This window comes from Myxine glutinosa, chromosome 6 (assembly GCF_964187855.1).
Source record: "Myxine glutinosa chromosome 6, kmMyxGlut1.1, whole genome shotgun sequence".
Taxonomy (NCBI): Eukaryota; Metazoa; Chordata; class Myxini; order Myxiniformes; family Myxinidae; genus Myxine; species Myxine glutinosa.
In genome coordinates, this window is record NC_136266.1 from 51,233,412 (window position 1) to 51,260,295 (window position 26,884).

At 43.4% G+C, this 26,884-nt stretch overlaps 1 protein-coding gene across 3 annotated transcripts in view; it reads right to left on the reverse strand.

The window, feature by feature from the left end:
• PC (pyruvate carboxylase) overlaps positions 1 to 26,884 on the reverse strand; it is a 663,757-nt gene that overhangs the window by 598,828 nt on the left and 38,045 nt on the right. For all 3 annotated transcript variants that reach the window (XM_078779838.1, XM_068119999.2, XM_068119997.2), the window contains exons 7-9: positions 22,247 to 22,398; positions 21,815 to 21,933; positions 7,271 to 7,433 (exon numbers count right to left, since the gene is read on the reverse strand). In XM_078779838.1, coding sequence (XP_078635964.1) covers positions 7,271 to 7,433; positions 21,815 to 21,933; positions 22,247 to 22,398 — 434 coding nt within the window. The remainder of the gene's footprint in view (positions 1 to 7,270; positions 7,434 to 21,814; positions 21,934 to 22,246; positions 22,399 to 26,884) is intronic.

Consider the following 26,884-nt stretch of genomic DNA (forward strand, 5'->3'; position numbering starts at 1 on the left):
TGGAAGCACGAATAATGTGCTGCGCTGCAAGCCATGCATGAACTGCAGGATGATACTTTACAACCCCAAAATAAACATTTACAATACAAATAATAAAACCACACAATGCTGGGGAAGAAAACCCAAACTCCGACAGAATGCCAGCAAGAGGAAGGACTTCTGCTTGACGGGGCCTCCTGACATGAAATCAATATTTCACGCCATTGCAGCACACGGAGAAAAGGCTTTAAGTGTTTTTCTGTCAATTAGTGTTCATCGATTGGGGTTCAGGTGGACTATTGATAACCTCATTGGTTTGTGTCGTTTGCAAATCCTGACTCAACTAGAACATTATGTTTAAGCTTCATTCGGTACTTGTAAGGTGTCCTCTTCTCGTGAACTAAACCCGGTGTCCCACACCGCTTCCCATTATAGGATCAATAGGATCTACAAGTACAACAGAGACAGATTTCCGGCCAGCTTCAAAATGCAAACAGGAACTCGTAAATGGAACCACAATCGAGGCAAACCTGAAAAAGGTAAGTTGACTGCTTCAAAAACCTTTAACTCAAAAAGTAAAAGGATTTCTTTATTTTTAATAAAGCAAAAAATTATTAAAACTAGAAGAATACAGAATGGGAGATGCAAATGAATCGCAGGATACGGCACTGATGGTTTTAACAAGTAGAGGAAAGCATCTTCTCCCGAAAGCTAACGGTTATGACAGGCCTCACCTCCAAAGCCTCAAAATGCATGCTTAGGAGCGGAGATGCTGGCAAGGAATAACTTGGCCAGGTAAGCAGTGTTCACAAGCCGCATCGCAAACAAGCCGTCACGGTGCGGCGTGTACAAGCCCGACACAAAACAAAAACAAAAAAAACCCACCAGGCTTTAGAAATAAAAATGTGGTGAAGAACAGCAAGGTATCCAAATTACGACTCGTGCAGCAGGCAATCTAATCGTTTTAACCATCCTCTAGGCCATCGATTCCCAACCGTTTTCTGATCGAGTACCACTTGGAGGTCCCGTACCGTCGCCGCATACCACCTGGTTCCAGAAAAACTCAATCCGCGTACCACCTGGTTCCAGAAAAACTCAATCTGCGTACCACCTGGTTCCAGAAAAACTCAATTCGATAAGATATCAGGCTTATTTCAATTTAATGCGAGGGCTGCATCTGTTTCTTCTCCACCAGCTGGTCGATGCGGGGCATAACTTTGCTCACAGCACATTGGAAATCATGAAATATATCAGAAATCACAAATAAAAAAATTATCAGGCCAAATCATTTTTTTTAAAGGTTGAGTCGCAAACCACCTGGAAGGCCCTCGCGTACCACTAGTGGTACGCGTACCACAGGTTGGGAACCATTGCTCTAGGCCATTGTAGTGAGCAGCATGAGTGATTCGTCAAATAAATAAATAAACAAATGTGGAAATAAATAAATAAACAAATGTGGAAATAAGCAAATGCATCCTACGTGAAGCATAAATTGTTCTCAGCAGACGTGGTGGAGAATGAACTGGGAAATGTTTCCGTTTGACATCAACTGAGCCGATGATAATTTTTTTAAAAGCTGATAATTAAATGACCTGAGAACATGAAGGTGACATTAACTGTATTTGAGCACAAGCAAGTCAGACAATAATGAGTAAGAGATCCTTAGTTTCCAATACGTATTCCATTAGGGTTTTTTTTTTTTTTTTTTTTTTTTTTTTTGTATACAAGATCGAGGCTCGTGAAAGAGCAAACATTAATCACACAAAAAGACAAACCGACACACAAAACACAAAAAACAAGGGGAGCGGCAGACAAGATGGGGAGAGAGGGGGGAGGACACAAAAGAGAGGGGGAAGAAGGGGAAGGACACAAACACAACATTTGAGAGCAGGGACATCGGGAGGACTTGGGGGGAGGTGGGAGAGGATTAAAACATATGAACACTTTAATGAATACGTGCACCAAGGTACAAGGTATACTCAACAACTGCAGAGCTACCGGATTATTTGAGGCCAGAAATGTGAGTATTATTGTTAAGAGGTCACCCACATGGGTATATATGGGAAGGGGGCGGGGAGGTCAATTGAGAAAAGGAAGGAACGTGGGAAGAATGGGGAAGGCAAACTGGAGCTGTGAAAGAAAAGGAAAAGAGTAAGGTTCGGAGAAAATAAGCACAAGGGGGAGAAGAGCGGGACACATGGGACACAAAAAAGAGGCTGGCAGGGAGGGAAAGGGAGTTGGAGGAATGTTGGGGTGAAAAATTAGCATTTTCTATGTATATTATATGTAGGTGACTAAATACAAGGTGAGATGTTGAGAAATAAAAAAAACTGCTTACAAATGCACGCAGCGGGTGAGGAAAATGTCAAATGAATGAAAGGAGTCAAACCTTGCAAAGGTCGTATTTGCCAGGAAACATCTGAACTATCTAGCCTGGGTTTGAATCCCTACTAAACTGTAAACTCTCGTCCTGGTATTTCACATGCAGGGTGCTACATCAATGTGTGCGCAGACATTGGATCCACGTTAAACTGGGCGGCCTGTCCGCCGGCATTAGTTGGTGGACGTTAAAGATCCCACAGTGTCCTTCCCAAACACCATGAACAAATTACAAATTCCTCATCTAACCTACAGGGGGAACTGCGTCAATGGAACAGCTGTGTCCCCAACAAATTATGCTTCCCGCAGTCACGTGCTGCATATAAAGGAAGAAGACTGTCATATAGTTTTTACTTGCCTGTGGAAAGATCGTCCGACAACTCCCTCTTCCTTCTGAAGGACAAAGTGGGATCCTTAACGTGCACCAACTAATGCCAGAATACAGGTCACCAAGTTTAACGTCCATCCGAGGGACGGTGCACACATTGATGAATCCCCAATGCCTGTGAAACACCAGGGTGGAAGTTTATAGCTGGGTCGTGACTTTAACCTCGATCATCTCAGTCAAGGAGAAGTCTGCATAGCTCTAAGCTCTCCTCTCAACCCTAGTTTTACTTCTGAATCTCAAAAACACCCTTTCCTACATCCCTAGCCACATTCCGCCTCTCAAAATGTAGATCCATCAAACTTTGTGGTTGATAGCTCAGAAATAAAACAAAAACAAGAGATCAAATTTGAAGAATTGTTTTAATTTGGAATGGAAATTAATTCCAGTGCATGTGTTACAGTCCGTCATCAATTGCAGGGAAATGTCTATGTTGATGCGCATTTTGGGACATTATACGAGTAGTTTATATCATAATGAATACATCAGGCGAGGCTAATGGTGCAATTACCCATCTACTTAATTGTCATGGCAAGTAATGTCAAAACGCTTCTCTGAGCGACCCGGACTGGATGGCATTACAGTGCGAATGCTTGCCACGCTTGCCACACAATGCCATTACCATCCGAGATTCTGATCCTGTCTGAGATCAATGCATCCCTCACAATTTAATATCCTCGTGCTTGATGTGCTATGTGTACAGGTTTAACCGTGAGCAATAAACATCTCTTATGTTAAGAGTAAAATAGATTTATTTATTTATTTATTTTCGGCCAGACAGCTCCTGCCAAAGTATATCGAAATCTCGATGCAAGTTTCCCACGGGGTGATTCTAAAGATATTACTGTTAAATAAAAGTGTCATTATGCTGATACGATTTTAGACAGGTAATTATCCTCCGGAAACAGACAGGTAACTGGGTAATGGGATTTTAATGTAACAGCGCCCTCCAGCGAACAACAAATCGCATTACACAGAGGCAAATGGTGCGTGAATAACTACACCTGACAGGTGATCCACCGAGAATAAGTAGTTGAAACACAAGAAAGAAAGTAGCAATATTGTTCCATCCGAACTCGCGTGGAGCACAAGTCATGGAATCGGCACGGCGAGTCGAGTTGGTTTGTCAGTCATGTGTCAACTTAATCACTCGCCATCAGGCAGGTTTACTGAAATAATTTGTCTTATTTGAACAGATATAACACCGATCAGAGTCTGTAATCTTTGTGATGGCATTCTGTTGAAACTGACAATCACATTCTGCATTTGCATCAGCAGACAGCTGTGACTCCAATATTAATTCCACCTTCAACAGCCACCACCAACACACTTCCACTCCCCATGCCCTGCTTCATCAGAAACGGGGACAATAAAGAATGACGCATTTGAATGCCCACACTACTTGCGCAGTCAAAAACAGAAAGAAAGGCATTTATGGTCCGCCTAATGGACTTGTCGCTTTTACTCGACATAGTGCGGAAATGAAGTCGAATCTCAGCAGTACTTTAAAATATGCCCTTCCATCTCGGCAGAAAATGAATGGACAGGAAGCACAAGCCTGGCAAGCAATATGGCATTATGAAGCGTTGGAAGTGACAGAGGCAATTTCCTGGCAAAAGAACTTCCTGCCTGGATTGTACGATACGCTTCAGTACTCCATAATACCCTCGTAGTTCCGTCTCCTTCCCAACAACCTCACATAATCTCTTGGACCAGAATTCTCTAGTACACAACTGCCTTCTGGTGCAAGGAACAAGTGTTCCCTGCTTGCCTTGGACATGACTGCAGCTGGAACGCAAACTCCGCTGATGCTTTTAAGAGCAACAACTGACGATTATATGGTGCCATTAAGACAACAACACATCCATCACTTTTGGTGGGACTGATGAACAAAACAAGACTTGACTGTTTAAAGTTTAACACTAATCCTAAAGGTATCTCTGTTAGTCCTCACAAAAAAAACAAAAAAAAAAACACCTTTAGAGGCCATTTTTCCCCGCAAAGCGGGAGTTGGCCTTTTTCGGGCACCGTGGTTGTTGTTGTTTTTGTTGGTCCCCTTTTTTTTTGAAGCAATGTTTTACGGCCGGATGCCCTTCCTGCCGCCAACCCTTTTTGTCGCCTTTTACGACAAACAGGGAATTACCAGTGAACTGGTACTCAATTAGCCGACCTCGGAAGGATGACAGGCTGAGTCAACCCCCCTGGTGTTAATTCAGCGATCGACCGGGATTCAAACCCAGGATCCTAGGATCCTAAGCTGGCACCCTAGCCGCTAGCCCAACACAAGGCTAGGCACCCTAGCCGCTAGCCCAACACCAGGCAACACCAACACCAACACTATCCCAACACCAATCACGTCTGTTAGTCCTCACAAACACGACAATATCAATAAAATAGTCAATACAAACAAAAACAGCACTCAGTGGCTCACATACTTCCACCAGGCTCAACACTTTATGTTTGTATCCCACCGATTAGCCGGATCTGCATCATGACCTTAACCAAAATGTAATCAGCTTGTCCTTGTCACACACCCAACTCATCCACCAAGTTTCGTCTGAATCCTTCAACAACTTTTTGAGATCGGGCTCACAAACAAAATAAATCAAGCAGACAGACATGGGTGAATGCACAACGTCCATCCACCTTCAAAACATCGGGCATGTACAGCTCTTCATAGAAATGGGACGATGTGCTGTATTTAAGGAGATGATGTGCTGTATTTAAGGAGATGTAACGTTGTGACAATTCCTCGACTGCTCCCACACTCTCCAGATTTATATTGAATATTGTCGTGTGGCTGGCTCAGTTAACACCGAGAGTACGCCACGGATGGATAAAATAGAGCTTAACGAGGCGACAATGAGTTAAATGGCGGATCGATACATGAGCCGGGGGATTGGGGGAAATGCCACGGCTTACCTTCCCGGCCCCAACGATGTCTTCTCCCTGTGGAAATTAACTCAAACCGAGACGGAGGTAAAATGTACAAGAAATAAATATTTATTACAGAACCCGAGAACAATGGAACACGACGATAAAACTAAACCCCTTAATGAGCGCACCTACACACAGATTTGCACACGGATGAGGGAAGAGAATAAATGAAAGGAACAGTTGTGTTTGTGAATGTGTGTCTTATCTGTCTGCAGTCGGGTCAATCAGGCTCTGTCCGACGCAACTCTGGTCAGTGCGAACCGCTCGGTCCCGTCTGCTGGTGTTCCACCGCCACCCCCCCCCCCCCCCCCCCCTCCGTTCACCAGGCCTCACGCGTCAAGCGAGCAATGGTCTCCCGGCTGCTGCAGCTCATACGCTCGCCGTTCGCACGTGAACGCCGGGGAAGAGAATCGTCGGCGCTCCAACGTCTTTCGAAGCGAAACTCCAAAACGGGAACAAAAAGCAAGGGCAGAAGGGAGGTCCAACAGGAAGGCAGCCAACACGAGAAGGACAAAAGGGAGAGGTCCGGGCAAGGAAGAACCAGGAACGAGAAGGACAAAGGGAAGAGCTCAATCGGACAGTCCAGAGCAAGAGGGCCAAGGAAGAAGAGGAAAATGCCGGCGAGCGAGAAGTTTTACTCGCCGTCACGTGACGTCAGCCCTCTTCTATTCCAACAAGTGTGGTGCCCTTGACTTCTCGAATCTTCTCATCGCGTTGGTGTCCTCTCATTGGCCGAGCGCTTTTTTTCCCTTTGTGTCATGCCATCCGTCGGTGGCCAATCAGTGTATCGCTCCTTCACCCTCCTTACTCCCAATCACGGGGAAGCTTTTTGTCCCTTCCCCGACCAATCACATGCCCTTCTCTGCTCTGCCAATCAGTGGCCTGCTCTTTGTTCGCCCTTCCCCCGTCAATCAAGAGTCCTCCTGAGCGTGGCTATTGCCTGCCTTGCACGATGTTTGTCTTCCATGGCGCCGTTGTACGCGGCCGCTTCCTGCTTGTTTCTTCCGGTCAGTTTTATCGTCAGTCATTGTAAGGGGGGATTTAATTAATGTGTGCAGCTAAGGGCCTAGCTAAGTGTCTATAAGAGTGCGTTGCCATACGGGACAATGAATTGATCACCAAGTTTGACGCACAGGGGAATTATCTTAGTCCCTATTCTACCTATCACCGGATCATCCTCGTATGATCACAGGTACACACGTAATCCGACAAACCGCCTAAACACAGAACTTATTACATCGAGATTCTCTAGCACGACAGATGAAGCATGATACCTATGCAGATCTACCTAAATCTATATATACCTGCCCCAAAATTCATCACAATGTATATATTGCCAACCAATCAAAGTTTAGAATCAACATTCTGAAAACCTTCCCAATGTTTTGTTGGCCTGTCCTTGTAATTTTTCGAGTCCTTGTAAATTACTCCTCGTGTTGATATCAGTGGTGCAGATTTGAGTCAAACTGTTTCGAGGTATTGCTGAGATTGGGTGCAATGCAGGCAAGATCAGCCCTATTTTGTGTGTCTATCTGGTGAAAATAATGGGCCGGGGAAATGGGGAGGGAAATCACAAGCACATCATCCCACCTCGATACGGCCTGTGTCGGGCTGGAAGCCGCGGGATGGATCTTCTGTGGTCACCCTGCATTGGATGGCACAGCCATTGTACCGGATCTTCTCCTGCTCCAGGGACAATTGCGGCAAGCTGAGACCTTCGGCTATATGGATTTGAGCATGAACCAGGTCCACCCTGCAAGGTAACAAGACCGCATGGTGAGTCACCACTCGACTCTCAAGAGTATAATTACTAATTTGGTAGAAATTCATCAAAACATCTTTAAAATATAAGACATAGTGGAATCTTAAAGAAAACTAGAACAGCACTCTTCGATGCCACGACGTCGACCAATATGCCTCCGCCGACATTATTTCATAATTATACATACTTGTACCAGGTTTGATTTAAAACCCCCTCAGCTGTTCTTAAGTATCACGTTTTTACCTGACATGACCGCTAACCTTTTATGCCAAAATCTAAACAGTTCGGCTTTGCATCCTAATATATACTTATACCCAGGGCGGGATTAACCTTTTGTGGGAGTGGCGCCAAACAAATTTGTGGGCCTCCATTTGGGTAACCATTGCAAAAGACAGGAGATCGACACAGAAGCAGTCTTTCACACAGCACACAGCTGTATACAATTTCTATTTACAATATTTCCAAGTTTAAGTTGCAGATGGAGGTGGCTGCCACTAGGGTACCAGCAATGGTAGCCCGAGGGCAGAAGAACATATACACAAGTGTACATAAAAGAAATATCAAATAAAAAATATATGAATAAAACTAACAAATAAACAAGTGCTGATCCAAAGTTCTATACGTATTCTCGCAATAAATTAGATACACATTCTTTATTTAAACGTATGGCAATGTGTACATCAAAAATCTTGGTCGCCATGGGCCTCTTCTGATTGTTGGCCTGGCGTCGAGGCACCATCGGCGCTATTGTAAGCCCAGCACTGCTTATACCAAGTTTGGTCAGAATCGCATCACTGGTTCACAAGTTAGCTCAGTAACAGAATTTTTACCAAAATGGACATCTGACCTTTGACCTCTTAATCCCACAATCCAACCAATTCATCCTTGCATCATTATACACACTTGTACCAAGTTTGACTTAGATCCTTTCAGCTGTTCTTAAGTTATCGCGATAATGAAAAAATATCACAGACGGACAGATGCACAGACGGACAACCCAAAAACATAATGCCTCTGGCAACTTTGTTGGTGGAGCCATAAAAAGTTTGTTGGTGGAGGCAAAGTGATCTAAAAAAGAAAAAAAAGAAAAAGAACGTGCCTATGTATTATAATTGTGTTGTGACATAATTAGTTGAACACCAAAATTGATTTTTCTTTCCAATATACAAAACCTAGGCTCATGGATGAGCGAGGTGACACAAAACAACAACAACATGCATTTTAAGGCCATGTTCCCTGCTAGAGCGGGGGTTAGCCTTGCGGTCCCCATGACAATCTTCTCCATTTTGCCCTATTTTCTGCATCTCTCCTTGTTAACCCCCTTGCCCGCATTTCTTCTTCCACCATCTTTCGCCAAGTCTTTCTCGGTCTTCCCCGTCCTCTACTTCCTTCTACATTAACTTCCATCACTCTTCTCAACCAGTCACTTTCATCCTTCCTCAATACATGACCAAACCATCTCAACCTGTTCCTCTTCACAGCATCAATCACAGGCAATATTCCCATCATCTTTCGCAATTCATCATTTGTCTTCCTCTCTCTCAACGATACTCCGCACATCCATCGAACCATTCGCATTTCCACCCTTTCCAGCCTTCGTTGCTGCTCTACGTTCATTACCCATGTCTCGCTCCCATAAATCATAATACTTCTCACACATGCAGCATACACCTTTCCCTTCAGCTTCAGCGACACTCTCCTCCTCATCAGCACGCCACTCAGTTCCCGAAACTTCTTCCATGCACATCTCACTCGAGCAACCGTTGCCGAGTCTGATCCACCTTCTCCATTCAACATGTCTCCGAGGTAGCAAAATGTTTTCACACCTTCCAGCTTCACGCCGTCTCCAAGATCCAACTCAACATTTCCTCCATCTGCAGCTCCCTCTGTGCACACCTTACATTTGAATGTAGCTGCCACACTGGTTAATGACCCTCTCAGACCACTACATTTTTGATGAACCCACTCAGCACACATTGTACATTGAATGGAGTTCACTCCGACACCCTTCCTGCACACAGCACACGGCCACTTCCCAGTTCTTTCCACCTCACCACATGCTTTACCACTTGCCATCACCTTTGTCTTTCCGATATTCACCTTCAGACCTTTTGTCTCCATACATTCCTTCCACTTGTTCATCTTTTCCTTCAGTCCATCCATACTTTCCGCAATCAACACCAGATCATCTGCATACAACAACTCCCACGGTAAACCCTCCTTTACGGTCTGAGCCAGCACCTCCATCACAGCTACAAATAGTAGTGGACTTAGTACCGACCCCTGATGCACTCCCACCTTCACCTCAAACTCACCACTGTTCCCGTCCTTCGTCCTTACAGCTGTGCGTGCTCTTTTGTACATTGCCATCACTACTCTGATCAACCATTCCTCCACTCCTAACTTCCTCAATGCCCATGTCGTTACTTTGCGTGGAACCCTATCGAATGCTTTCTCCAGATCAACAAACCCAAAAAACAACTTCTTCCTCTTATCCATGTACTTCTCCTGCAACTGCCTCACAATGAAAAGCGCATCTGTCGTTCCTCTTCCTGGCATAAATCCAAACTGCATTTCGTCGATCTTCACTTTCTTCCTTATCCTCCTCTCCAACACCCTTTCCAATACCTTCATTCATGCTCCAATAACTTTATCGCTCGGTACGAGCCACACTCCAGAGAGTCACCTTTCCCCTTGTATAGAGGGACGAGGGTACTCAGTTCCCAATCCACTGGAATGCGGCCTTCTTTCACCACCAGATTACAGATCTCTGTCATTCTCTTCACACCCCAACTTCCTGCTGCCTTCAACATATCTCCCACAACTCCCGTCGGCCCTCCCGCTTTTCCACTCTTCATTGCTTTTATCGCTTCCTCAACTTCCTTCTCAGTTATCTTCTCTGCCGGTCCTAAAACTGGGTTACTCTCTATGTTGCCATCCCATTCATTCTCTGTATTCAACAGCATTTCCATATATCTTTTCCATCTTCCTTTAATTCCATCTGGGTCCACAACGATTTGTCCCACTTCATCCTTCAAGCAACTCACCCCCATCACATCACACCTCTCTTTCGCTATCTGCTTTGCAATCCTGAATACTGCTTTCTGACCCTCTTCCGAATCCAAGCGTTCTCCGAACATTTTCCTACATGCCTCCTGCGCCTTTGCTACCTCTTTCTTTGCAGCCTTCCTGGCTGCCTTATAACGTTCATGCTCTGCTGTTTCTGCTCCCGTACCCTTCCCCTTCTGCCACTCTTTGAACTTCTTCTTCTCGTCAATCCTCTTTCCAACCTCAACATCCCACCACCATGTTTCCGAGTGCCTCGGTGGTCCTTTTGTCCATCCACATACCTCACCAACGGCTCCCAACAGACTAGCTTTCATTGACATCCAACCACTTTCAAGCTCAACCACATCATCCTCTACCCTACTCAGCCTCGCTTTTAATGCCTCCCTTACTGTCACCTCTTTCAACCTCCACACCTTCATTCTCGGTTGGTACTTCACCCGCCGAGCTGACAGGTGACAAGTGACAAACAGCGAGGTAACAGGGTAAAGAAAAAGCGTGGGGGGCAACTGTGGGACAGTGGGGGCCAAAAGTGGAGAAATAAGCAAGGGAATGAATGAACAGGAGAAGAGAAGCGAGAGAGAGAAAGAGAGAGTGGGGAAGGAAACACAAAAACCTGCAAGTAGTTGGGTCAGGTAGGGTAAATGAGTGAAGGAAAGATTGTGGTTAAGGATGGGTGATGATGGTGATGGTGATTCACCACCAACTTGAAATAAAACAAAAACTTGGATGTTTTTCCAGATTTGGTGTGTTGTGCTTCTCCAGATTTTTAAAAGAAACACCTGGATATTAAACAAAAGTCGTCGGTGTTTCTCCGTGTTCAAAAGAAACTTATGCAACGCAGAGTGGGTGCTAACTAATGAGAATCTTACAAATTTTCAGGCAGAAGTGCATTTAGATAGATATTGAAAGCACCGGTGATGTCATGTTTTTCCAACCTAAGCAATAAAGGTACATTTCTCTTGCATATCGTATTGTGAAAGCACTTTTGCTGAACACAGATAGGTTTAGAACAAAAACAAATAACAATAAACTAATATTCCAACACGCATTGCATTTCAGCATGAAATAAATTCCCTTTTTTTTTTTTTTTTTTGAAGATGATTGAATCAATTGTTTCATTTTTGAACCAAAATTAGAGAGGTGGAACAAGAAAAACAGGCCGAGCTCTTCGTTGGAAGGCAGAGAGCAAATTCTACAAGACAGGCCTCACCACGGTGGACCGCTCGTGTTCAATCTCAACTCTGTGTTTTCAACACAAGTCAAATTACGTTTCTTCTGCTTTTGTGATTCTGATAGCTTCCAGGTAGTACAGTACGTAACCTCATTGGATTCACATCCAGGTGGGTCCACGGGGAAATGAATGACTGCAACGAATTGTGAGCGTGAGGGATAACTCGAAGACGGATATTTTCCTCAAACCCTTGACATGACCTCATGGCATTTTCTGCAATCTTTCTGCATTTTCTCTCTGGCATTTTCTAATACAGTGGGGTCCCAAAAGATAATCGGCATATGTTAGTTCTGTAAAAAAAAACAATTAAAAAAACACCATATGTGTGTATCTACAATCTATTTTTTCAAGTGTGGGTATGCTGTGCATGTGTATGTCATGTATGTGTGCAGTACATGTTTATGGTATGTGTGTGTGTGTGTGTGTGTGTGTGTGTGTGTGTGTGTGTGTGTGCGTGTGTGTGTGTGCGCACGCATGTGTGTATGTGTGTGTGCATGTGCACATGCATGGTACGTGTATGCCATGCATTTGTATTCTGTTTATGCTGTGTATGTGGATGTATGTGCATGCATGTGCATGCATGTGCATGCATGTGTGTATGCATGTGTAGGTATATGCTGTGTATGTACACACTGTGCATGTGTCCCTGTGCATCGTAAGAGGCGACCAAGGGTTGGCGTCAGGAAGGGCATCCGGCCATAAAAACATTGCCTCAAACAGGGAACCATGATTTTCATGGGGCCCGCAAGGCTAACCCCCGCCCTAGCGGGGAAAAATGGCCTTAAAACGATCATTCATTCATTCATTCATTCATTGTACACACTGTGCATGTGTATATGTACGCTGTGTAATATGTAAATGTGTATGCTGTGTATGTGTATGTGTGTATGCATATACATTTTGTTTACATATTGTCATCCTTCGCCATTGTCATTACGCAGTTTTTAATTATTATGTTATGTAGTGGCAGATACACAAGTGAATGTTCCACGAAACTAGATAATGGCTGTCCCAACTAAAATAGCACTCGGTAGAGCCCATACCTCTGCCAGGCAGAATAGTTTCCGTTTTGTATCCCACCGATAGGCCGATTTGTATCCCATCTAATCAGCTTGTTCTTGTCACCTACCCAACTCATCCACCAAGTTGTCATAATCCGTCCACAACTTTTTGACATATAGTGTTGTATATCATTTTTGGCCCCATATCTCAATGGTAAAGAATCACTTGAAGAATTTAAAAAAAATTATCCTAGCCGGGTCCAAATCGAAATTTCATCAAAATCAAATCAATTAGTCCTTGTCACACATCCAACTATCAGGTTATTGTTAGGTCAGGTCAAACCTGTACTAACCAGTTTCATGGTGGAATTGTCAACGACTAAACTGTCTCCCCCACCACGGTTCCTAGTGAGGGGGGTTTATGGATATGGGCACGCAGCAGGATTTTTTAAAAACCTGTCAAAGAGCGGAGGAGCTCCTCGGGCACCAAGGGCCATTCATATATGGTGCCAACTGTGTCCACGGACATCCTACTGCAGTTGGCTCACACCTTTCTAAGAGGTTGGTGTCAGGAATTGCACTCCGGCCACTGTAAAACACTAAAACCATAAAACAAACGTAAAACACGGCCACCCCAACAAACACAAAAACACAAATATGTAAAACTAAGAAAACCCACTCTATGAGAACACTTCCTATGTGGCCAAGCGATATTTATGCTGTCCATAGTGTTGCAACTGATAATATTAAAATCTCATATCAAACATGCATCATTCGAGCGATGTTGCTTTGTTTGCTTCTTCCAAAAACGATGTAGTTGGGAGCCAGTAAGGAACAGACAAAAAACGATGGAACTAAATGTTCATGTTGGCTATTTGGAATTCCTCATTTTCTGTGTAATAATTTACCAATTCTCATACAAACAAAATAGCCAATTAAAGGAAAAAAACACCTCTCAGAATGCACCAGAGCATCTAGAAATCAAAAAATTTCTGGGGGGCATGCCCCCAGAACCCCCTAGCCTGCTTACACACGCTCCGCCACTCCACCCTCGCGAAAGGGAGGGGGTGCTGGGGATGTGCTCTGGGAGCAAAGGGGGCCATAACACAAAAAAGGTTGGGAACCCCTGGTTTAACCAGTCAGAAGTTAGAAGTTTAGAAGTAATAATTTAACCAGTTAGAAGCATCCACTCGGAGTCTGTGAAGTCGGTGGTTCAAACTCCGCCCGAGTTCATACGAAAGACTAAAAATAGTATGTCCTACTTCTTTGTTTACCGCTCAGCATTGAAAAAGGATGGAGTATGGACAAACAAGCAGAGGTTGGCTTCCATGAGGAGAAGGAAACTTCATTTTAAAAGACCCGCTGAGATTCTCTCAGCTGAGTGCAGAGTGAAAAACGCCCTCATAAAGATGGCGTCGTAAGTACATAAAGTGCCCCAGGAAGGTATGTCACTTTCGCCAAGCTCAATGGCTGTGTTTGGCTGAATTGAAGTTTGGTGATATCTCAAGCGTGTGTGTGTGTGTGTGTGTGTGTGTGTGTGTGTGTGTGTGTGTGTGTGTGTGTGTGTGTGTGTGTGTGTGTGTGTGTGTGTGTGTGTGTGTGTGTGTGTGTGTGTGTGACTATTGCGAGTAAAGTTGGAATAAGTGATGTTGCATTGATGGGTTGACTGACTGCCTGGACGCAACTGAGGTTGTGGATCTACTGATGTACCATCGATTGATGTGGATCCATGATCGAGGTTGTCGATCCGCCGTTTGGAGAGGTCCTGGGCTGAAAGGATCGAAACCTCGAGGAAGAACGGTGCCCAGCTGATGATCCGTGCAGTCGGGAAACGAGTCAATTGCTTACGGGTTAACGTTCTTGCTTTTATAGGTGGAGAAACTATGTTTGAGGTTTACAATTTAAATAAAGTTGAATATGGGATGTTGTAAAATTAACATCATTTACAACAATCCTTTAAATTATTTAAGTTTAGGAACAACCGATACTGTACAATTAATTGTGTGTGTGTGTGTGTGTGTGTGTGTGTGTGTGTGTGAAAGAGAGGGATAGAATTGTAAGGAACAGAAATGAAAAAACGAGGTGTGTGTGTGTGTGTGTGTGTGTGTGTGTGTGTGTGTGTGTGTGTGTGTGTGTGTGTGTGTGTGTGTGTGTGTGTGTGTGTGTGTGTTTTTTTTTTTTTTGCAGCTCTTCCTTCCACGAGCTTTTGACAGTGTTTACAAAAACCCCATGACCAGAAATGATATACAATCACGTGAAAAAGTAAGTACACCCCATGTAAAGTTTTGACCTTTTCAACATACAACTATTTGATCTTAATTTCAACAATATTGATAGATAAAGGTGATATAATATAACGAATATCATGAAACATTTACATTTTGTAGTCCATTGTATAATTGAAATAAACATAAATGCAAATTTCACATGTGGAAAAGGTAAGTACACCCCCACATTTATCACTACTTCAAATACCTAAAATTAGAATCAGGTGCAGCAGCTCAGGTGCAAATGATTAGAACATCGTTAGAGAGGATCTTAGAGGAACCTGTCTTATTTAAACCTCAGACATTTAGTTTGGTTTGGTCTTTGTTGTTGAAGTGTGCGGCGTCACCAAGCCGAGATCAAAAGAGCTCTCTGAGGCCTTCAGAAAGAAGGTTATAGATGCCGACGAGTCTGGGAAGGGATTTAAAAAGATCTCCAAACAATTTGAAATCAATCATTCGACTGTCCGGAAGATCATCTACAAGTGGAGAAGATTCCAAACAACTGCAAACTTGTTCAGGCCAGGCCGCCCCAGCAAGTTCAGCCCGAGAGCAGACCGCAAGATCCTGAAAGAAGTCTCTAGGAACCCCAGAATGTCATCACGGGACCTACAGGTAGCTCTTGACACTGTTGATGTCAAAGTGCACGAGTCTACCATTAGAAAGAGGCTGCACAAATTTGATCTACATGGGAGGTGTGCCAGGAGGAAACATTTGCTGTCCAGAAAGAACATCAGGGCAAGACTAAAGTTTGCCAATGAACAACTAGGCAAAGACCAGCACTTCTGGAACAATGTGCTCTGGACAGATGAGTCAAAGGTAGAGCTATTTGGCCACAGTACCAGAAGACATGTTTGGCGAAAACCAAAGACAGCATTTGACCACAATAACCTGATACCAACTGTAAAGCATGGTGGTGGAAATATTATGGTTTGGGGCAGCTTTGCTGCATCAGGGCCTGGGCAGCTCACCATCATAGAATCCACTATGAATTATTCATTGTACCAGAGGGTGCTTGAGGATAATGTGAGGCCATCTGTCGGAAAGTTGAAGCTCAACCGGGGGTGGACCTTGCAACATGACAATGACCCTAAACATACCAGTAAATCCACCAAGGAATGGCTGAAAAGAAAGAAATGGAGGGTTCTGGAATGGCCAAGTCAAAGCCCGGATCTAAATCCTGATGTTGGGGGATTTGAAACGAGCTGTGCATGCAAGAAAGCCCTCAAACATCGCACAGCTGAAAGAATTCTGCATGGAGGAGTGGGAAAAATTTCTCCCAGTCGATGTCAGAGACTGGTAGACAGTTATAAGAAACGCCTACTTAAGGTTGTTTCTGCCAAAGGGGGCAATACCACCTATTAGAGCCAAGGGTGCACCTACTTTTTCCACATGCGAAATTTGCATTTATGTTTATTTAAATTATACAATGGACTACAAAATGTAAATGTTTCATGATATTTGTTATATTATATCACCTTTATCCATCAATATTGTTGAAATGAAGATCAAATAGCTGAATGTTGAAATATGTTGAAAAAGTCAAAACTTTACATGGGGTGTACTTACTTTTTCACGTGACTGTATTAAAGTGGGTCGAAGTTTTTCAACATAAATGTGAAGTGTTTACAAAACTGATCCTGGATGCACTTTTACATGGTAGAATTTCTTAAAACCAACGAGATAGATTCCCAAATACCAGTAAGGACATTAAATTTAAATAATAACTTGAAAAGTAGGAAATAAAAATTGGTGAAAGTAATCCTGATCCTTACTATAATTCACGGACCTGAGTGTGTGCGTTTCTTTGTTTGTTAGTTGCAAAAATCGAAGGTTTTTCAAGTATATTGGATGGTCTTGTGCATTATTCTGCCTGTTTGTCTGTCTGTTTTTTTATGTCTGTATGTAAGTCGCCGACAGGTCACAATTTTCAACCAATCTTCACGAAACTTCACCAAATGGTAGGGTTGGTCATAAGCAAGAAGCCTATTGTTTTTGGGGTCAAAAGGTCAATACGTCAACATCGGCCAAAGATCACTCACTAACTGTCAAATTTCTAAAATCCCCAATTTTCATCCGATTGACTTGAAATTTTAAGAGGATTTGCATATCTGGTCACTGAATTAAACCACTAACTATTTTTGAGGTCATCATTGGCCAAAAACATATATTTAGGGATTTCGAAAGTATCGTGTTATGCATGACATATTTCTTGTTTGTTTGTTTGCTTGTCCAGCGTTGCTAGTCTAGCGTTCTAAAAACGCTACCCCTACAGTTTTGGGCCGATTACATCCATACTTGCTACATAGGATCAGCATTACCAAATTAGTGCAAAGGCATGTTTAGACCCACACCAGAGGAAGAGGGTATTGCATTTGAGTCCGTTTGTCTGTCAGTTTGTTCGCACAGAAGAAATATGCTTTTCCCTACAACCATTGGCCCGATTGACAGGAAATTTTCACCATAGGTGCAACTCCTCCTGCAGAATAATTTGACAATTTTGATGTCATAGGTCATGTCGTATGGGCACCATCTTGGAAAAACCGAAAAACGTTGCATCTCTATATCTCTAGATCTCCGAAAGCACTGGATAGAAAAAAATGAGACATTGCTCATTGTCAAAAACTCTCGATGGGAAATAACATATATTAATGATGACGTCATAGGTGCCTACATTATGACGTCATAATTTGACAAGTATAAAACTTCATCCGATTGGGATGAAATTTCTTGAGCATCACCTAGGGATAATTTGGTGGAGAAAAAAAAAATAATGACGTCATCAGTCACGTGGTTCAGAAGCCATATTGGATTGAACATAAATCCATATCATCAATAAACCACACAAACACAGCAGCTAATAAACACCACACAAACTACCAAAACTTCCTGGTGAGGGTCTGCAATCTCTGATTGCTCTTTCTTGTTATCTTTGTTGGTGGTCTTAGGGTAGGGAAGGGGGTTTGGAATGCAAATTCTCTGTGTAAATGTGTCTCGTGTAGCTCCGCTACAGGTGGGAGAGGGTATTACAAGTCCCACACTTTACAGCACAGTGTTCTTGTCCCCATGTTTCTGAGTGCTGCGAGGTGTTTTGAATTACGCAGTGAAAGGTATTTTGGAGAGGTCTTTTGAATTACACATTTCAATAAGGATAATAACAAGCCCCATTGCCACTCCCGTAGGGCACGTGATTCTATGATATGATTGTAAAACCTAATTGTTATACCGGTTGTCTATATACATTGCCTTCAGTAAGTAATCATACCCCTTAACCTTTTTCACATTTTGTTGTGTTACAGCTTAAATTCAAAATGGATTAAATAATAATGTAATTAAAAGATAAAGATAAATAAAAAATAAAAGTTAAATGAGGAGATTTTTTATCAATGGTCTGCACATAATACCCCATACTGTCAAAGTGGAATGTTTTTCGAAATTTTTACAAATTAATTGAAAATGAAAAGCTGAAATGCCTTGAGTAAACAAGTATTCAACCCCATTGCTAAGACACTCCAAATTGAGCTCAGATGCATCCAATTTCCTTTGGTCATCCTTGAGATATCTCTACAACTTGAATGGAGTCCACCTGTGGCCAATTCCATTGATTGGATATGATGTAGAAAGAAAGACACCTTTCCCCTGTAAGGTCCCACAGTTGACAGTGCATGTCAGAGCAGAAACTCTGCAATGAAGTCCAAGGAACTGTCCGTATAACTCCGAGATAGAATTCAGAGGAGACGTAGATTTGGGGAAGGGTATAAAACAATTTCTTGTGTTGAAAGTTCCCAAGAGCACAGCAAGCTCCATCATGAGGAAATTTAAAGAATATGGAGCTACCCCGACTCTTCATAGAGCTGGCCATCTGACCAAACTGAACAAGAATGACCTTGGCCAGGGAGGTAACCAAGAACAGAATGACTACTCTGACAGAACTAAAGAGTTCCTTGGCTGAGATGGGAGAACCTGCAGAAGGACAACTGTCTCTGCAGCACTTCACATATCTAGGCTTTATGGGAGAGTAGCCAGACGGAAGCCACTCCTGAGAAAAAGACACATGAAAGCGTGCCAAGAATTTGCAAAAAGGCACGTGAAAGACTCAGAGCATGACACAAAAGATTCTGTGGTCTGATGAGATGAAAATTGAACTCTTTGGCCTGAATGCAAAGCGCTACATCTGGCGGAAACCGAGCACAGCTCATCACCCAACTAACAACATCTCCACAGTGAAGCAATGAAGCATGGTGGTGGCAGAATCATGCTATGGGTATGTTTTCAGCGGAAGGGACTGGGAGACTTGTAATAATAGAGGGAACAATTAATGGAGCCAAATACAGGCAAATCCTTGAGGAGAACCTGCTTCAGAGTGCAAAAGACCTTAGACTGCAGTGAAGATTTACATTCCGAAAGGAAAATAACCCCAAGCATACAGCCAAAGCAACAATGGAATTGGCTTCAGAACAAGAATGTGAAAGTCCTTGAGTGGCCCAGCCAAAGCCCAGACTTGAATCACATTGAAAATCTGTGGAAAGACTTGAAGATTGCTGTTCACCGACACTCCCAATCCAACTTGACAGACCTTGAGCAAATTTGCAAGGAAGAATGGGAGAAACTCACCCATTCCAGATGTGTAAAGCTGATACAGACACACCCAAGAAGACTCAAAGCTGTAATCGCTGCCAAAGGCACCTCTACAAAGTATTGACTCGGGGGCTTGAATACTTACACTACATGATCAAAAGTATGCGGACACCCCTCCTACTTAGTGGATTCGGCTGTTTCAGCCACACTCATTATTGACAGGTATATATAATCAATCACACAGCCATGCAATCTCCATAGACAAACATTGGCAGTAGAATGAGCCATACTGCATGCTCAGTGACTTTAAACGTGGCACCATCATAGGATGCCACCTTTCCAACAGGTCAGTCGTCAAATTTCTTCCCAGGTAGAGCTGCCCCGGTCAACTGCAAGTGCTGTTATTGCGAAGTAGAAAAGTCTAGGAGCAACAACAGCTCAGTCGCAAAGTGATAGACCACACAAGCTCACAGAACGGAACCGCCGAGTGCTGAAGTGCGTAGCACATAAAAATCGTCTGTCCTCGGTTGCAACACTCACTACCGAGTTCCAAAATGCCTCTGGAAGCAACGTCAGCACAACAACTGTTTGTTGGGAGCTTCATTAAAGGGTTTCAATGGCCACACAAGCCAAAGATCACCATGCGCAATGCCAAGTGTCAACTGGAGTGGTGTAAAGCTCGCCGCCATTGGACTCTGGAGCCGTGGAAACAAGTTATCTGGAGTGATGAATCACGCTTCACCATCTGGCAGTCCGACAGACACATCTGGGTTTGGCGAATGCCAGGAGAACGCTACCTGCCCGAATGCATAGTGCCAACTGTAAAGTTTGGTGGATGAAGAATAATGGTCTGGGGCTGTTTTTCATGGTTCGGGCTAGGCCCCTTAATTCCAGTGAAGGGAAATCGTAACGCTACAGCATGCAATGACATTCTAGACGATTGTGTGCTTCCAACTTTGTGGCAACAGTTTGGGGAAGGCGCTTTTTTGTTTCAGCATGACAATGGCCCCGTGCACAAAGCGAGGTACATACAGAAATGGTTTGTGGAGATCGGTGTGGAAGAACTTGACCAGCCTGCACAGAGCGCCGACCTCAACACCATCGAACACCTTTGGGATGAATTGGAATGCCGACTGCGAGCCAGGCCTAATCGCCCAAGTGCCCGACCTCATTAATGCTCTTGTGGCTTAATGGAAGCAAATCCCTGCAGCAATGTTCCAACATCTAGTGGAAAGCCTATTCATGCCTGTTCAGGCATGTTTTGACATGCCTGTTCAAGTGCTTGCCGAGCTGTTCGGGGCTGCTTGGTCGTCGAGCTTATGGCGCTGTTCGGAGCTGCTTAGTCGTCGAGCTTATGGCGCTGTTCAGAGCTGCATGGTCGTCGAGCTTATGGCGCTGTTCTGAGCTGCCTGGTTTTGCCCCTTCCATGGGGTGATGAGGTGGAATTGCTACAGGCTGTGGGTGCTGTGTGATGGCGAGGTGAGGCTTTGTTCATTGCCGTGAGCCTTTTGTCTATTCCACGTGGAGGTTGGGAGAGGCTTCATTCATTGCAGCGGATCGCGGGAGCTGTACCTTGGGCGTGACATTGTGGAGTGATTTGTTTATTGTTGGGGGCGCTGTTGGGCAGCAGCCGGGTTTCTTCTTTGGTTCTCTGCTTTTTTGATTTACATAATATGTACATTAATAGTTATTTTATATGATTATTATTATTATTTTTATTTGCACTTGTAAGTTGTATGTATTAAATATTGTTATTGTAAACTCGACAAATTTCAGTCTTCGGACTGCCTTGTCAAGTGTTTGATGAGTTCAATAAACCAAAATGAATGAAATTAATGAATGAACAGCCTTCCCAGAAGAATGTAGGCTGTTTTAGCAGCAAAAGGGGACCAACTCCATATTAATGCCCACGATTTTGGAATGGGATGTTCGATGTTCGGGTGTCCACATACTTTTGGTCATGTAGTGCATGTAAATTATATATTTCTGTGTTTCATTTTTAATCATTTTGGAAAAATTTCGAAAAACAAAATTGCACTAATGACATGGGGTATTATGTGCAAGTCAGTGACAAAAAAATCTCAATTTAATCCATTTTTAATTCAAGCTGTAACACAACAAAATATGAAAAAAGTTAAGGGGTGTGAATACTTTCTGAAGGTACAGTATATATACTGCTAGAAGAGTAATGAAGAGAGAGAGAAGACCGTGGTGGACAAAAAGGCATACCCTGTGATTTCCTCCGTTACAGTGTGCTCCACTTGCAGCCTGGAGTTAACTTCGATGAAATAGTGCTGCCCATTTTGGTCAACCAGGAACTCAACCGTGCCTGCATTCTCGTAACGAACCTGCATGCCACCGGCGAACGACAATTTAAAACTATTTAAGTGCCTGCAGTATCATTGGTGCAGTCAGAATGTGGCATTTTATGATATGATAGTTAAACCTGATTGTTAAACTGGTTATCTGATACGTTTGTATGGCACTTGAATGGTGCAAACACAACCAACTATTTTGAAGCGCGACAGTGGGATCGAGTAGAGGGTTGACAACCATTAGAGTATAAGGATCACTGCAAATATTCAAACGAGTTTGGCAAAAAAAAAGAGGAAGAAAATGACAAGAAGCACAAGCATGTGACAAGCACAATCACAATCCCACCTGTTTGGCCAGTTTCACAGCATCGGCTGTGAGTCGGTCACGAAGATTGGCATCGAGTTGAAGAGCCGGGGCTATTTCAACGACCTTCTGGTGGCGACGCTGAATAGAACAGTCACGCTCAAACAGGTGGACCACATTACCCAATTTGTCACCTGTTGTGGCCAATGATGAGAAGTCGTTAAATATTTGGCCTTTAAAAGCCACGTGAACAGCATGACACAAAACCAACAACCAACAAGTTCAAAATGTTGCATTAAATTCCTGATGGAGTCAAATCTGACTAAATGTTCGCACGGGTGCAGTGTCGGCATGGAGTGCTGCTTTTTGAAGTGTCCGACCATTGGGAGAAAGTGTGACGTGAAGGGAAATGCTCAATCTGACTGGAATCAGCCAGATGAAGTGTGACCCATTTATTGTTTAAAAACATGTTTTTAGAATTTTGCATAGGTTATGTATCTTAAATGCAAAATGTACATAACCCCATCTCATTGCTGTACAAAGCTACTGTGTTGTGTAATCTTACCAAATACCTCAGAATGAGCCACATATATTGTAGATCTAGGTGCAGACAAACACAATTGCGCCTAACATGGAAGCAATCCACATTGACGGTAAAATCAACGTGTGGTTAAATCAGACAAAATAAATGTTATGGTCAAGTTTGAAAGTTTTGGCGGATCGTGCTGAAGGCCGGCTGTGTGTGCTAGGCAAGCCTGTAGGCCTTGTAACACACTTCTTATAGAAGATCTGGTGTTTTTGGCTGAGGGGAAGGCAGGACAGCTCACTTGGTCACGTGATTGACTCTCGGATATTTTGTTCCGAGTTTGTTCGAAAAAAATTGAAAACGCCTAATGCTGTTCTCCTTGTGAAGCGTCATGCAGTAAGAGCTGCATCTTCATTGCTGCTGTCCTCTAGATGGGGCTGTTGGCCTAATGGTTAGGGTGGCGGGCTTGGGATCCCAAGATCCAGAGTTCGTATCCAGTTCAGCTGCTGAATTAATACCAGGTGAGGTTCACTGAGCCTGTCATCCTTCCGAGGTCGGTGAAATGAGTATGAGGGTACTGGTCCTCTCTCAAGGAGGTTGGTGGCAGGATTTGCACTCCGGCTCCGGCATTTGCAAAACACCTCAAAACACAGCAGTGTGTGTCGGAATGACGCTGAGGAGTCGTCCAAGGACGCAGCGACGTGCTTGATACAGCCTACGCTCCTATATATATATATATATATATATATATATATATATATATATGAATGAAATTAATATAATATATATATGAATGAAATTATATAATATATATATGAATGAAATTAATATATATATATATATGAATGACATATTATATATATATATATATATATATATATATATATATATATATATATATATATATATATATATATATATATAATATATATATATATATATATATATATATATATATATATATATATATATATATATATATATATATATATATATATATATATATATATATATATATATATATATATATATATATATATACACATACATACATACATACTGGTGTTGGGCTAGCGGCTAGGGTGCCAGCTTAGGATCCAAGGATCCTGGGTTCGAATCCCGGTCGATCGCTGAATTAACGCCAGGGGGGTTGACTCAGCCTGTCATCCTTCCGAGGTCGGCAAATTGAGTACCAGTACACAGGTAATTCCCTGTTTATCGTAAAAAGGTGACAAACAGGGTTGGCGGCAGGAAGGGCATCCGGCCGTAAAACATTGCTTCAAAAAGGGGACCAAAAAAACAACAACAACCACGGTCCCCGAAAAGGCCAACCCCCGCTTTGCGGGGAAAAACGGCCTCTAAACAGTGGTTTTTATACTGTATATATATATATATACAGTGGAACCTTGACTTACGAGTTTAATTCGTTCCGTGACCGAGCTCGTAACTCAAATTGCTCGTATCTCAAATCAAATTTCCCCATTGAAATGCATTGAAATGCTATTAATCCGTTCCAGCCCGCCAAAAACCACACCAATTTTTTTTTAAATATACAGTATATATAAAAATATCTCGCGCTTTATATTTCACCTGTATGCAGCATACAAGTTGGCAGGATGGCCTGGACTGGAGGTACGCACACTTGACTCTAAACTGTCCAGCCTGGGTTTGAATCCCGACCCAGCTATAACCTGTCATGGGTGAATCACAGGCAGGGTGATTCATCAATGTGTGTACCGCTAAACTGGGCGCCCCGTTTGCGTCCCATTAGTTGTTGGATGTTAAGGATCTCACCGTGTTTTCCACAAAGAGAAGGCGAGCTATCGCCGGCATTCTGAACAAGTTGTGGCCTGGCATGCTCTTCTCCTCTGCCGTTATATACGTCCTCCTCGACACCTCGCTCATGTTTTTCGATGATTGCGTGTTTTATATCCAAGCACATCATCCTCTTCTTCTTCTCAGCACTGCACTTGCCACTCACTTTCTTAGGCCCCATGGTTAAAACTAAGAAATTTTCCGAAATAACCAAAATGCGAAAAAAAAAATGCAGCGCTGTACGACAGAGATACGTACTGTACTTGCACGGCAAGATAACCACGTGACCAGAACCCACCTGGCGGCGTGAACTCGAAATAACCAAAATGCGAAAAAAAAAATGCAGCGCTATACGACAGAGATACGTACTGTACGTGCACGGCAAGATAACCACGTGACCAGAACCCACCTGGCGGCGTGAACTCGAAATAACCAAAATGCGAAAAAAAAAATGCAGCGCTATACGACAGAGATACGTACTGTACGTGCACGGCAAGATAACCACGTGACCAGAACCCACCTGGCGGCGTGAACTCGAAATAACCAAAATGCGAAAAAAATAATGCAGCGCTATACGACAGAGATACGTACTGCACGTGCACGGCAAGATAACCACGTGACCAGAACCCACCTGGCGGCGTGAACTCGAAATAACCAAAATGCGAAAAAAAAAATGCAGCGCTATACGACAGAGATACGTACTGTACGTGCACGGCAAGATAACCACGTGACCAGAACCCACCTGGCGGCGTGAACTCGAAATAACCAAAATGCGGAAAAAAAAATGCAGCGCTATACGACAGAGATACGTACTGTACGTGCACGGCAAGATAACCACGTGACCGGGTGGCGAAAGCTCGTAACTCGGATCTCGGCTCGCATCTCAAAGCAATAAACCGCCCGAGCGACGGCTCGTATCTCGAAAAACTCGTAAGTTGGGGCACTCGTAAGTCAAGGTTCCACTGTATATATATATATATATATATATATATATATATATATATATATATATATATATATATATAGTTGCGGATATGAGGATTATGTTTTTTTATTGTGTTGTATTGTCTAGTAAATTGTTGTAAATATCACCCTCTGTAAAATGTAATGATTCCTTGTAAATACCTCCGTAGTGTAAAGGTCAAAGGGCGTCCCATATTAGTCCATAAAGCATACACGTCAGCCAATCATAGAATACCCCTGTTCGATAGTTATATCTTTATTATGTGTATTAGGGTAAGGCCTCGTCTCCCATTAACATGACACTCCATTGCACCAAGTGAAATAGATAGATTCCCTTCATTCTTCATTCCCATTCCCAAAACTTTCACTTTCCCCTTTCATCATTGCCAAGCCTTGATTGCAAATTACATCCCCTCCAAAACCACCATTGAACATGTGCTTGGGTCGGGGAAGACAGGCGTGCCCGCCCGTCGTCATCAAGGGCGGAGCCAGAGGGTCGCGCGACCAACCAGGGCCGAGGTGAGCACACCGATGGGCGTGTCCTGAAGGATGGCGGCTTGATCGCCGGAGGCGCTATAAAGGCGCGCGCGCAAGAAGCAAGTGAGTAGTTGTCAGGTGGTCGGTGGTGAGGAGTGATTGGACCAAGAGAGAGAGAGAAAGAGTGGTTGGACCAATAAAGAGGAGATCCAGAAAGAACATCCAAAGAGAGGACATCCCGGAAAGCACAAAGCCTGCTATTCGTCGCCTTGCTCGCCAAAGTTGGACTGAGCAGTAGTTAACAGCAAGAAGCCTGTTGTAGTCCTGGAAAAGCACGCGACGTCCACAGCAGCAGCAGCGGCGGCCACAGCAGCAACAACAGCGCTTGGGGCCTGGACAGCGGTTTTGAGCAGGGCCACAAAGGAACGGCGGCTGCTAAACGCGCCGATCGTGCTGCAGGACCCCTTGGACCTTCCTCTCCCTCCAGCCATCCACCGCCTGCCTTTCCATCCTTTTGTGTACGTGAGTTTGTTCTGTTTGTTTTGTCCCTGGGGATTTAATTAAGCTTGTATAAGGAATTTGCACTGTGTCTCTAAAATCTTCTGTATATTATTTTATTATCTTTCCTTCTCCTTGGTTTTTTTGAGCCTGTATATAGTAGGAATAAATTTAGTAGTATTTTCAACCTTTTTTTTGTCTTCTTCTTCTTCTTCACATCCGTGTCGCTTTTGTCTTTTCCATATTGAATATCTGTGGCGCGATCCGGCCAACGTTCGGGAATCGGGTTAGTCGGGGTAACTGTTGGGCCGCGGTGCCATCCGCCCGGCAAACCAACATCCTTATCCGCGGGCCGTAACAATATATATATTATATATATATATATATTATATATATATATA